We start from the raw sequence: 12,082 nt of genomic DNA, 5'->3' as shown, positions 1-12,082 counted from the left end.
AGTTCAGTTAATATGTATCTAAGGTGTATTTATTTTAAAAAAGCAGTGTTTATAGTATATGGTGTGCTTTTCTGTTCATTTCTTCCTTTTAATAGCTGTTAACTAGAGTTCTCTGAGAAACAGGTAATACAAAATATTGGCACCCAAATCTGTGATTCACATTTTATTACCAATTGCTTAAGAAGATAATCGGTGATAACAAAAATTAATGTGCTTTGAATTTCTCCTTTTTCTTAAAGATTTGGGGGTTGGCGGGGGGAGGTGGTGCTTGAGTAGCTTTTGCTAGAAAAACAACAGAGAATTCAAACCAAGTTCTGGAAATATAGAAGCACTGAAACATAAGCAGTTCCATAAAGTTTGAAACCAACCGAAAGGACAGTAAAGTTTTCATTCTATCAGTGTTTTTCCTATTGAAATTAAAGTAATGTGGTCAGAGACAGTCACGGAATCAATCTTTTTCTTTCTGGGCAAATGTGGTGTCTTTTTATTTCATACGCTCTGAGAAAAGGGTCATAAGTAATTAAGTTGGGCAGTTAGATGGGAGAGTTATCAGCATTTTTGGCTAGGTCAGGGAAGCAATGAGTGAGTAATCCTCTTGGCCTGACTGGACTCTACTATAAACATAACCTTTTCCCCTCCATCTCAGCGATTTAAAACTAAACAAAACAAGAGTCCCTCAGAAAAGCCTGCTGTCAGTGGCAGGGCTGTAGGACTTCACATCTGGGTTTCCAAGACCACTCTGAGCACATGGGTTCCCTAATACATGTTCCCTCATTATCACTACTGTATGCAGCCGATATTAAGGGGTCTGGAAGGGAAATTTTGTTGCTAAGAGACAGGGAATCTTAGAGCACTTAACACACGTATGGTTTTTTGGTTGGTGTATTTTTATTTTTTAACCAGTTGGTTTTTGCCTGTGAAGGGGATTCTGAACCTCTGGTGTAGGCACAGTTCCAGTGGCCTGTGGAAGGGCAAAATGAGTGGCGTCTCCTTATAACATGAATCATGTATTTTTTTCTTCATCATTTCTCGTTTCTTACTCTCATCCTGTAACACGTTTGTGGTTCAGTGACATCCTACAGAAGGGACATGTGTTGGGTTGGTGCACTGCTGGATGATCTTAGCATAACTGGATTGTTCCTGCTCTGCCCTCTCCTTTCCACAGAGAACCTGCAGTTTTGGAGGATTTGACTTGACAAATCGTTCTCTGCACATTGGCAGTAATAATTCTGACCCATTGGTGAGTATACATCAGAGGGGAAGCAAAAGATTTGGATTCAAGTGGTGTGGTTGACATAGTTTCACGTTTAGTATCTTTGAGAATCGGTACTGGGTGACCTTTTCCTCGGGATCCTAAATCACATTTGGAGAGAAGCTCTAGTTCCCCATCTTAAAGACTCTTCACAGTCCCACGTGGACTGAATGATGACCACCTGTGGCCTCCATCTCTCTCTTTGCAGTAGCATCATTTCTTTAATACCCTGGTTTCCAGGTTTCTTCAAGTCACACGTCCAGATGAGTTTAGATGGTCTTAGTTATTGGTGCACGTGTGTTTTTTGTTCATACTAGTTGCAAGTGCACGTGACTGTTACACATAGGTAGTGCCACAGGATGGAGCCCTGTGATTTGGGTTCCAAGAGTATGTGACAGCATTTCTGAAAGCCAGGCTTGTCATAGGCCAAGTGCATAGCCCTACGCCAAGCGTAGGTCTTTCTGATCTGGGGTATCCTGAAATGAACCCAGTTCCCTTGGGGCCAAAGCAAACCAGACTCCTCAGGGCCAAGGTGACCACCTCCTCGGACCTGCCACTGGATCACAGTCTGGGGACAGGCCACCTTTACAGTGTACAGGTTCTCCCTAAGGTTTACTTTCTGAGGTGCCAGAAATGTAGGTGAGTTTTCCGTACGGTTTTGTTTTCCCCTTGTGCATTTGCTCATGCAACTGTGAAATTAGTATTCTGTGCTTTATAGTTGTTATGGTCATGTGTTAACGAAAGCACCCATCTATGATTTTTTGAAGTGTTTGAGAATTTCCTGGAAGAATAAAACTATTTTATTTGAATATCAAATTTTATTGATTTATAAACCAATAATTTTATGTAGTCAATCTTTTAAAAAAAAGTATGATTTTTTCCCCTCAGGGGAATGTTTTGTTTTGTTTTTTTAATGCAAAAGAATGAAAGGAGACCACAATCTAACTTGTTCAGAAAAGGAAATTTACACAGTCTTAGGAGTTGGCCACACGAAGTGCTACAATGATATAAATCTGATCGGATGCTGGACTTTTTTTTTTTTTTTTGGCTGCGTTGGGTCTTCATTGCTGCGCGTGGGCTTTCTCTAGTTGCGGCGAGCGGGGGCTACTCTTCATTGCAGTGGGTGGGCTTCTCATTGCGGTGCCTTCTCTTGTTGCGGAGCATGGGCTCTAGGCGCACGGGCTTCAGTAGCTGCAGCACACGGGCTCGGTAGTTGCAGCATGCGGGCCCTAGGGCGCATGCAGGCTTCGGTAGTTGTGGTGCATGGACTCAGTAGTTATGGCTTGTGGGCTCTAGGGTGCATGGGCTTCAGTAGTTGTGGCACGTGGGCTCAGTAGTTGTGGCTCATGGGCTCTAGAGCGCAGGCTCAGTAGTTATGGCTCATGGGCTTAGTTGCTCCCCAGAATGTGGGATCTTCCCAGACCAGGGATCGAACCTGTGTCCCCTGCGTTGGCAGGTGGATTCTTAACCACTGCGCCACCAGGGACGTCCCCAGATGCTGGACTTCTAATGATTAAGATTTGCCATTTTGTTCTTACCACTTTTTTGGGTTATTCGGTAGTATTATCCTTTTCTTCTTCCCCGCTGCTGGGATTAAGTGAACATTGGTTCATCTAAATCACTCTTTATTGATAAAATACAGTCCCCTTGGGTATTTAAAATGGTGGGCAAACATGTAACAGGAGAAAAATATGCTAAGTTTAAATAAAACAAAGTGACTCACATCCCACTTTAAACAAACAAATAAGCAAAAGCCACTTAGTCAATAGCTTTTAATTTTTAATCACAAAGATAAATAACATAGCACTGAGTTAACATAAGAAAAATGTGGAGATCCTGGAGCATGCCAGTGTTTTGTTGAGAGGTAGGACGTTCATGGTTAGAATAATAAAACCTGTTTGGGGGCTTCATTTTCTGTGATTAAGATACTTATAACATTTTATTTTTGCAGGGTAAAGAAGGAGATTTTGTGTATAAAGAAGTAATCAAATCACCTACCGCCTCCCGAATCTCTCTTGGAAAAAAGGTGAAATCAGTGAAAGAGACAATGAGGAAGAGAATGTCTAAAAAGTACAGCAGCTCTGTCTCTGAGCAGGTATGTGACAGCCGAGCAAAAAGCCCCCTTGGTTCTTCCCAACAACAAGAAAAGCTGAGGATTGTTGGTCTGAGATTTTAAATGGTGGTAAATATATTCACAGGCATTAACCAGGCTCCAGGACCATGCCTGGTTTATGTAGACAAACACTGGATTCAGCAAATATTTATTAAGCGCTTAGGGTCGCCCGAGCACCAGGTTTGGTGCTGGGAATACAAAGCAGGCCCTGACTTCTATGTACAAATGAGAGAAACAGACAGACATGTAAAGAAATGATTATTCTTTAATGCAATAAGCACTGAAAATTAGAACACAAAGGAAGGATTTTATTTTCTAAAATATTCCTTGCCCCAAAATGGATGTCACCAGAATCAAACCTTAAAAAGACACTCAAGTTTTCTTAGACAGCCGACTTTTCAAATAAATGTAGCATAAGTTGTTCTTAGGAGCACGTAGCAAGTCTGAGAAGTAAAGTCAGAAAGTGCTTCCGGGCTGCAAGACTTACACAGTCATCGTGTTTCTGCAGGGGTGTGTTCACTAACCAGCCCTCTCTGCAGACTTTAAGATATCACAGAATTGACACCACTCCCTTCCCCAATTCTATAAGTTCATCACTAGGAACGTAACCTTCTTTTTATGGGTCTTATTTTTATGGGTGGAGGGAATAAAGACACTTGGAAAGCTGGGCCTGAGATAATTTTGAGCATTAGATTTTCAAAGCGTTCTCCTCCGGCACCTTTATAGTATGCCTTCTGTAGTCTGTTGAAGTCTCCGTGTGTGAGCTGGTTGTCTACTTGAAATATGCAGGTGATGCTGCTTTATCTACCAAATAGAACAGCAGGGAAAGCAGGCATTTTTGCTCAGCTGCTGCCCCCTGGTGGACATGGTGAGCTAAAAACCAAGCATCCCCCTGTTTGAATCACTCTGAGCACCAGCTCACCAGCCTCCCCGCACTGTGCTTCAAACAAAGCCTGCACATCTCCAGCTTATTACAGTGGTTCTCGTGGTGTATTGGGTTGCCGGGGTGGGGGGGGGGGTTGATTTTGCTCCCCGACCAACCCCAGGGGCACTGGCTAGGGACATTTTTAATAGCGGCAGTGGGATAGGGTGGGGTGGTATCGGGTGCTACAGGCATCTAGAGGATGGAGGTCAGGGATGCGTCTTATGATGCACAGGACAGTCCATGTGTCCTGGACACAAGGAATTAACCATGCCAAGTGCTGAGAGTGCTCAGGTTGAGAAACTGGGGCCGGTTAGCCCGGCAGGGGAAGTCTGGCTGCCTCCGGTATCTCTTCTCCACGAATATTTTCCTTAATCTTTTCGTTTCTTGTCCCTATGGGTGTGGGAGTGATGGTGATTCTATATTTCTGCCCAGCAGTGAAGCAAACTGTGCACGCTCGAGTGAGACAGACATCATGCCAGTGAAAGCAGTGCCACGAATTAAAGCACTTTATTTAGTTGGCTTTTCCCCCAAATTGAAACATCTACTAAAAGCTCTCGTAAACTTACATTCCTAGGGGTTTTCTGCTTTGTGGATCATGAGCATAGAACTTTCACGTCATTTTGAGCATTTTCCTATAATTTTACTACTATATAGATGTCTTGTAGTTTTAGTTCTGTTTTTTTTTAAAGCGGTCGTTTCACATAATCAAAAAAAGAAGGAATCATTATAATGCTTTTTAGAGAGAGGAAATTAACATTGTAAGGCTTTAAAAAAAAACTTTTTAGTAAAGACACCGACTGTTTTAGTACGGATTTTTATCTGCTCTGTTCCTGCTGTATGCCTGGCCTCTGAAATAGTACCTCTTCTTGTAATCAATAAATATGTGATGAATAAATTAATAATTTTTAAAAAGCATTTGTGAACATACAGTATCAGAGATGTGTATTTCGTATTGCTGTTTTTCAGACTGGGAGGTTTTTTTCAGAAGCATTTAAAAAAGATTTTAATTGGAAAGGTGGCTTATTTTATGATTCAGAAAAGAGGAATGAAAACCTCAGGAATTCATCCTTTGCAGCTTCAGTAACCTCCTAATGATGCACCTCTGTTTGTAGTTGTTGCGGTTGTTTGCTCGCTTTCCTTAAATGTAAAGCAGAAGTGCGTTTTGGATCAGAAGCTGCCCTTTCTATTGTCCCTGTGTGTTTGCAGGGCCCCGCAGAATGTCATCAAAGCCCTTCTGATGATTCGGCACTATGCAAATAACAGGTTTCCATTAGATGGTTTTGTGTTCACGTGGCTGTGTAATATGCCAGAGAGTGTTCTCTTTGGGCCAGTAAACCGTTCTGACTGCAGACTTTTTAAAGTGTGACGCTGTCTATCTATTAGCACCTCAAATCAAGTGAGCGTGCTATAGTTACATGTGCAGATGCGGGGCTGTCAAAGTAATGATATGTGGCCACCCCAAAAGTGAGAAGTACTGCTGAGTCACTACTGTCAGCATTCTGATCTAAAAGGGACTCCCCAGCTGTTTATTAACAACAGAAGAAGAAGTGAAGGAAGCTAAAATCGTAGGGTGACTTAGGGAAATTGTATTATAGACCGAAAAATGGTATGTTTGTTGTACAGCTGACCCTTGAACAGCACAGGTTTTGAACTGCATAGGTCCACTCATAGGTGGATTTTGTCAATAGTAAATGCTACAGTACTACACGATCTGTGGTTGTCTGAATCCACAGATGCAGAGCCGCAGATAAGGAGGGCCAACTGCAAAGCTGGTCAGCGCCCCTAACCCCCATGTTGTTCAAGGGTCAACTGTATATCTGGGTCCTAAGTTGGTATTTTATTAGCCAATTTTAGTAATTTGTGTAAACAGAAATATAAGAATCTGGGCTTTGTGTGTGTGTGCGTGTGTGCATGTGGTGGGTGTGTGTGTGTGTGCGTGTGTGTGTGTAAATGTTTCCCTTCAAATAGATTAAATATTCTCTGATGATACTTCCGGATACTACATGACTAGTGGGTTGTATCTGATCTACATTTGAAGTCCAGTGTTATTACTGAACTAGGGAGTATACTAAGAGTCTCTAAGCCTTTAACGAAATGTTTTGTCCACAAGGTAGATAGATAGATTCTTTTCAAAAATATCTATTTGAGCATGAAAAATACTTTTTGAGTGTTTAATTAATAGTTACATGAACCACAACTTTAAAATGAAGCAAGGATTTAGATTAAAAAGGAAGGTACATTTTGGGTAAAGAATCAGACTTGGGTATAAAGATGGATTTGACTGATTTCGTTGAGGGCTAAACTGCTGTGAATTACAAAAGGGCACCCATCCACTCTGGTGAAACCTAATTTTGTCAAAACCCGTTTCAGGATTCAGGCCTTGATGGAATGCCGGGCTCCCCTCCATCCTCTCAGCCTGACAGCGAACACGTGGACAAGCCCAAGCTCAAAGCCGGAGGTTCTGTGGAGAGTCTGCGGAGTTCTCTGAGCGGTCAAAGCTCAATGAGTAGGTCTAGCGTGCAAACGTACATGATTTCCTTGGAGTCAAAATCAGACTTTTACTGAGTGTCACGTCCAGGCAATTTAAAGATAAATTAGACCACGTTCTTACCCTTAAGGTGCTGTTACAGAGACAGACCTGCAAAATAGCTGGCCCTAGAGTCCTATTTGTTTAGTAGTTGATGTCTAGCAGTGCCACAAAAGAGAGGGTAATGATTTTGGTTGGAGGAGAGAGGGAAAGCGCGCCAGCAGAACGTCTGGAGACTGGAGGGGGGAGGAGGTCAAGGGGAAGGGCTCATGAAGATGAGCAGCCAATTGAGAGGAGAGGACTTCGGGCTCTGCTGCGCACACGTCGCCCTCCTGACCTCTGGGAGCATCCTTCACCTACAGTAGTAATTAGCGATCCTCTGACCACTTTTTTGTCTTATAGATTTTGGTAAAAATCTCTCACCTGTGCATTGCCCCCTGCCACTTTCCTTGTCATAGTGAATCCAGTTCCTTTGTTAGCATTTTAGTGGGGGTTTAATAAAAGAGAAGACAGATGCTTCTCTTCAGTCTCCAATCCTTAATCAGAAACATTTTATGCAGAATTCAACACAATAATGTAATGTTATTTTTCCCTGATGCATTTCGGGTAGTGGGAAGTGCCAATAATTCTCTTCTGGCTTGACAAAGAAAACTAATGTCTTCATAACTTTTATGAATACAAAATGTTGATTAAAACATTATTATCAGAGCAATAAAATAATCAACTAAGAACCAGGAAAATAAAATAATAAGAGGAGAGGAGAATGACAGATGTCCCTGAAACAAATGCTGTGCAACCACTCCCGGTCCAATGGTGGTGTCCACCGAATGCTATGGGGGAAGAGACCAAGTTTAAACTCACTACTTTAAAAGCATTTGGCCTTGAGCAAGTTACTTGACCTCTTTAAGTTTCCTCATCTGTAAAATGGGGTAAAAATAGTATGCCTGACAAATGAGAGGTTATGAATGTTAAGGGTGGTGTCCTCCATCAGGGAGTGTTGGTGTCACCTGGATTCCCTGGTCATAAAGATAACTTGATGGAGGCCCCTGTCTGATGAGGGGGCTTGATTAGGGAGAACAGTCAGAAAACTCAGATCCTCCCCTGGACTCTGCTCTGGTCCTGACATTTGGCTGTGACTCGTGACTTCCCTCCTCCGGCCCTTACCTTCCTAGCCTGTGATGCCTTCAGTGCCTTCTTTTTTTTTTTTTTTTTTTTTTAATATTTATTTACTTATTTATTTGGTTGCACCAGGTCTTGGTTGCGGCAGGCAGGGTCCTTAGTTGTGGCATTCGAACTCTTAGTTGCAGCATGCATGTGGGATCTAGTTCCCTGACCAGGGAGCGAACTTGGGCCCCCTGCGTCGGGAGCACAGAGTCCTAACCACTGCGCCACCAGGGAAGTCCCCAGTGCCTTCTTTTTAAAATAAATTTATTTATTTATTTATTTATTTTTAGCTGCATTGGGTCTTCGTTGCTGCACGCAGGCTTTTGTCTAGTTGCGGTGAGCGGGGGCTACTCCTCGTTGCGGTGCACGGGCTTCTCATTGCGGTGGCTTCTCTTGTTGTGGAGCATGGGCTGTAGGCACTCGGGCTTCACTAGTTGTGGCACATGGGCTCAGTAGTTAGGGCTCACGGACTCTAGAGCGCAGGCTCAGTAGTTGTGGCACACGGGCTTAGTTGCTCCACGGCACGTGGCATCTTCCAGGACCAGGGCTCGAACCCGTGTCCCTTGCATTAGCAGGTGGATTCTTAACCACTGTGCCACCAGGGAAGTCCCCTCCAGTGCCTTCAGCTTTGCTGTGCAGGAAATCTGTATTGACCCGTGTTCTGCCTGTTTTCCTGTACAGGTGGTCAAACAGTAAGCACCACCGATTCCTCGACCAGCAACAGGGAGAGTGTTAAGTCGGAAGACGGTGATGACGAGGAGCCCCCGTACCGGGGCCCGTTCTGTGGGCGCGCCAGGGTGCACACCGACTTCACGCCCAGCCCCTATGACACAGACTCACTGAAGCTCAAGGTGTGTGTCTGCCTGGCCTTGGAGCAGTAACACTGGGTGCCTTGTTGCCTTAAGAGGTGTTCTCTTCTCCTTGCTGTTAAATACTGGGCTGTTGTGGTGCAGACTGGCCAGTGTCTTTGCTACCTTGATGAGCTGCTCTCCTCTGTAGTGGAAAATGAAACAGAGAACAGCCAGCATTTGGGGATGGAGGAGGGTCTTGAGTTAATCCTCTTTGGTCACCACCTCATCCCTCTGGCCCTGTCCTCTGACCTCAGCTTCCCTCCAGAATTCCTGTTGCCCTCCACCCTCCAGTCTCTGTGCTTTCACCAGCTGAAGAGACATGACTGGCTTCTCTGTGTGATCAGTGACATTCATATGGGACAGATGGGGGTCCACGAAATGTATGAAGCGATTACAGGACAGCGGTTGCCACTGACATCTGATTGGTGGGAATTCTTTTTCTAAGAAATAGGTGTTCTCTGGGTAAGGGCAGGGCATTTAGAGAGCCAGGTGCCCACCTAGCCGTGAGCCCTGGTGGACACCTCAGGCCACTGCCCTGTGGGTGCAGGAGGCCAGAGGGGTTGGGACCTTGGGCCTCCATGAGATCCGGCACGGTCAGGAGTGTTCTGTCCGGTATCTGCCAGACTCCCAGTCGTAGCAGGTGACTCGTGGAGCCCTGATTCTGGACTTCATAGTGTCTTCACATGCGTGTGATTAAGGCTTCTGATTGACAGATGGTTCATGCTTGGAAATGTGCCTAACGGAAAGATCTTTGTTCCCTGGGCCACAGAAAGGAGACATCATTGATATAATCAGCAAACCCCCCATGGGCACCTGGATGGGCCTGCTGAACAACAAGGTGGGCACATTCAAATTCATCTACGTGGACGTGCTCAACGAGGAAGAGGAGAAGCCCAAGCGCCCCACCAGGAGGAGGAGGAAAGGAAGACCCCCCCAGCCCAAGTCAGTGGAGGATCTCCTGGATCGCATCAACCTCAGAGTGAGTTCCGTCCTATTCTGGTCCCACATCTGCTACAATGAGTACCCATTATCCTACAGAAATAGTTACCAGCACCATGACTCTGCCCTTGACCTCCGCTGGGGGTGACAGCATAAACTCCAGGTCGAAATTTGCTCCTAGTCCAAAGAGCAGCTTTCAGAGAGCTGTGAGCTTCAAGCCACTACCAGGAAGGGCTGTAAGCACGAACTCCTGGCGCCCTGGTTGCCTTCTCAGAGGCCGTAAGGATTCTCCCTTCCACCCTCTCTCCCACTATTATTCCCGGTATCTAGCGGGGTGGGTCTACATAGTAGATTCTGTTTCCTCCTTGCAAAACTGTCTTGCTACTGAGGAAGTCACAGGTCTCTGTGAGCTGGATTTCAGTAGCTCTAAATGAAAGAAGAATCTCCTCCACTGCGCACTGGGTGGCATTATAGGCTTCAGCTCACAGCAAGGGCACAATTAAAATGCAAGCCAGTGGGGTCCATCTCAGCCTGCAGTGTAAATCTTCTTAACCCCTGATGAATGAAGTGCCCCGCCTGCCCACTAAGCTGTAGGACTGGGAGGTACAGACTGTGCTAAAAGGATACTTACTAATTTTTGAATTAGCATAAAAATGACTATGGAAAAAGAGTTTAGGGGTTTGAGGTCGGTCATTGGTCGTGGATCCCATGGCTGGGCTGCTGACTCACTTCTGTCTTGTTTCCCTCCAGGAGCACATGCCCACTTTCCTGTTCAATGGATATGAAGATTTGGACACCTTTAAGCTCCTGGAGGAGGAAGATTTGGACGAGTTAAATATCAGGGACCCAGAGCACAGAGCTGTTCTCTTGACAGCCGTGGAGCTATTACAGGAATATGACAGTAAGTCCTTCCCCGCACAGACGTGTTCACTGTTAGATCCGCCACATTCTCAGGTCACCAGCAGGCGTCCCATAAGCTGCTAGCATATGCTTGGGTCCTTGGAGTCACTCATTCGATCCTACTCTTTCCAAAGCCAAGGTCAATTTTGTATTATGTCAAATAGCACAGACGTAGATTCCCAAAGCAGACCTTCCTGCCAATGCAGGAGCAAAAGAAAACCTTACTAGCCTATACTTTCCCGGCATGTTTCTAGGTAATCATTGACAAAAACGCTCCTCTTTGGGTGACTGAGAATTGAATTGCAGTTTTCTTAAGACACGCAGTTCATGCCACCTTGGGGGCCGGTGGGATGTGCAGCCTTCAGGAGGTCATGAGGATACTTGGGCACAAGAGTAACTGACAAACTGGGAGTATCTTGCCCCACCAAGGGTGAATTACTTCTCAAAGCACATGAGGAGTTGTTTTCTGATTGAATAGGTTAATTAATGAATAAATGAAATTCATCAGCTTGCGTTAAAGAAGCAGGAAATCATCTCAAGTGAATATGTAGAGCAGAGAATTCCATGCTGTGATTTCTCAGCTAAAATGATAGCTCATTTTTACAACCCATGAAGAGAATTTAGTGAGCTCACAGCTTTCATGTAGTCTATTTGAATACACTGTGTCCTTTGCTCCATTAACCCAGTCTTATCTTGCTCTTTATTCTTCAGTCTGACGTCAGAAATATTCCTGAAATTATTCATCACAAAGTGGGGAGTATCCTTGCCAGTTATTGAATTCAAATGCATTTTCTTTCAAATGTTCTGCTTCAGGAATATCAGTAGCTAATAGCATTTCCATTGCTAAAAGACACACCAAAACCATGGTGAATGGTGGGAAAAAAAATTGTACATTACTGAATGTATCAGGCGCAAGAGACATGGAAGCAAGTGTCTCAGGGCAGTTAAATTCACTTCTGCTTAATAAGTCCTCCCTCTAAATTAACTGATGACACACCATCAAATAGATGCCTAAACCCTAGATAAACACACTGCCTTCAGGGATAGATTTGAAGGGAATTGTGTTTCGCAGTTTATATCACTTTATAACCTGGTCTCTTTAGTATTGGAGTTCCCCAGGAGACACCTTGGGGATCTGTGGCCAGGTTGTGTCAGAGCCTGGCCCAGTGCCTGGAATGGCCGACCAGCTATATTAATATCAATTAATGTTCAATCATCTAGTCTCCTGGACCACATCTGCCCTGTAAAATAGCTCATTTGCTCTTCCTCAGCCACTGAGAACAGCTGGTTTATAAACTCCATCCATTGCGTTTCCTTTAGCATTCAGACACAGGAGGAGCAAAGCTAAATTCTGAGTATAAGGCGCAGGGTCTGTCTCTGTCATGCCACAAGGGCTAAGACTCCTTGTCCC

General features: G+C 44.5%; 1 protein-coding gene across 7 annotated transcripts in view; it reads left to right on the top strand.

Annotated features, from left to right (window-relative positions):
• The window catches only part of SASH1 (SAM and SH3 domain containing 1), a 308,428-nt gene that overhangs the window by 281,634 nt on the left and 14,712 nt on the right, over positions 1 to 12,082 (top strand). For all 7 annotated transcript variants that reach the window (XM_059941034.1, XM_059941030.1, XM_059941032.1 and 4 more), the window contains 6 exons: positions 1,166 to 1,240; positions 3,204 to 3,347; positions 6,661 to 6,796; positions 8,663 to 8,832; positions 9,602 to 9,811; positions 10,522 to 10,672. In XM_059941034.1, coding sequence (XP_059797017.1) covers positions 1,166 to 1,240; positions 3,204 to 3,347; positions 6,661 to 6,796; positions 8,663 to 8,832; positions 9,602 to 9,811; positions 10,522 to 10,672 — 886 coding nt within the window. The remainder of the gene's footprint in view (positions 1 to 1,165; positions 1,241 to 3,203; positions 3,348 to 6,660; positions 6,797 to 8,662; positions 8,833 to 9,601; positions 9,812 to 10,521; positions 10,673 to 12,082) is intronic.

This window comes from Balaenoptera ricei, chromosome 12, assembly GCF_028023285.1.
Source record: "Balaenoptera ricei isolate mBalRic1 chromosome 12, mBalRic1.hap2, whole genome shotgun sequence".
NCBI classification, from domain to species: domain Eukaryota; kingdom Metazoa; phylum Chordata; class Mammalia; order Artiodactyla; family Balaenopteridae; genus Balaenoptera; species Balaenoptera ricei.
Note: the sequence above shows the minus strand (reverse complement) of the source record. Positions and strands in the feature narration are given on the sequence as shown.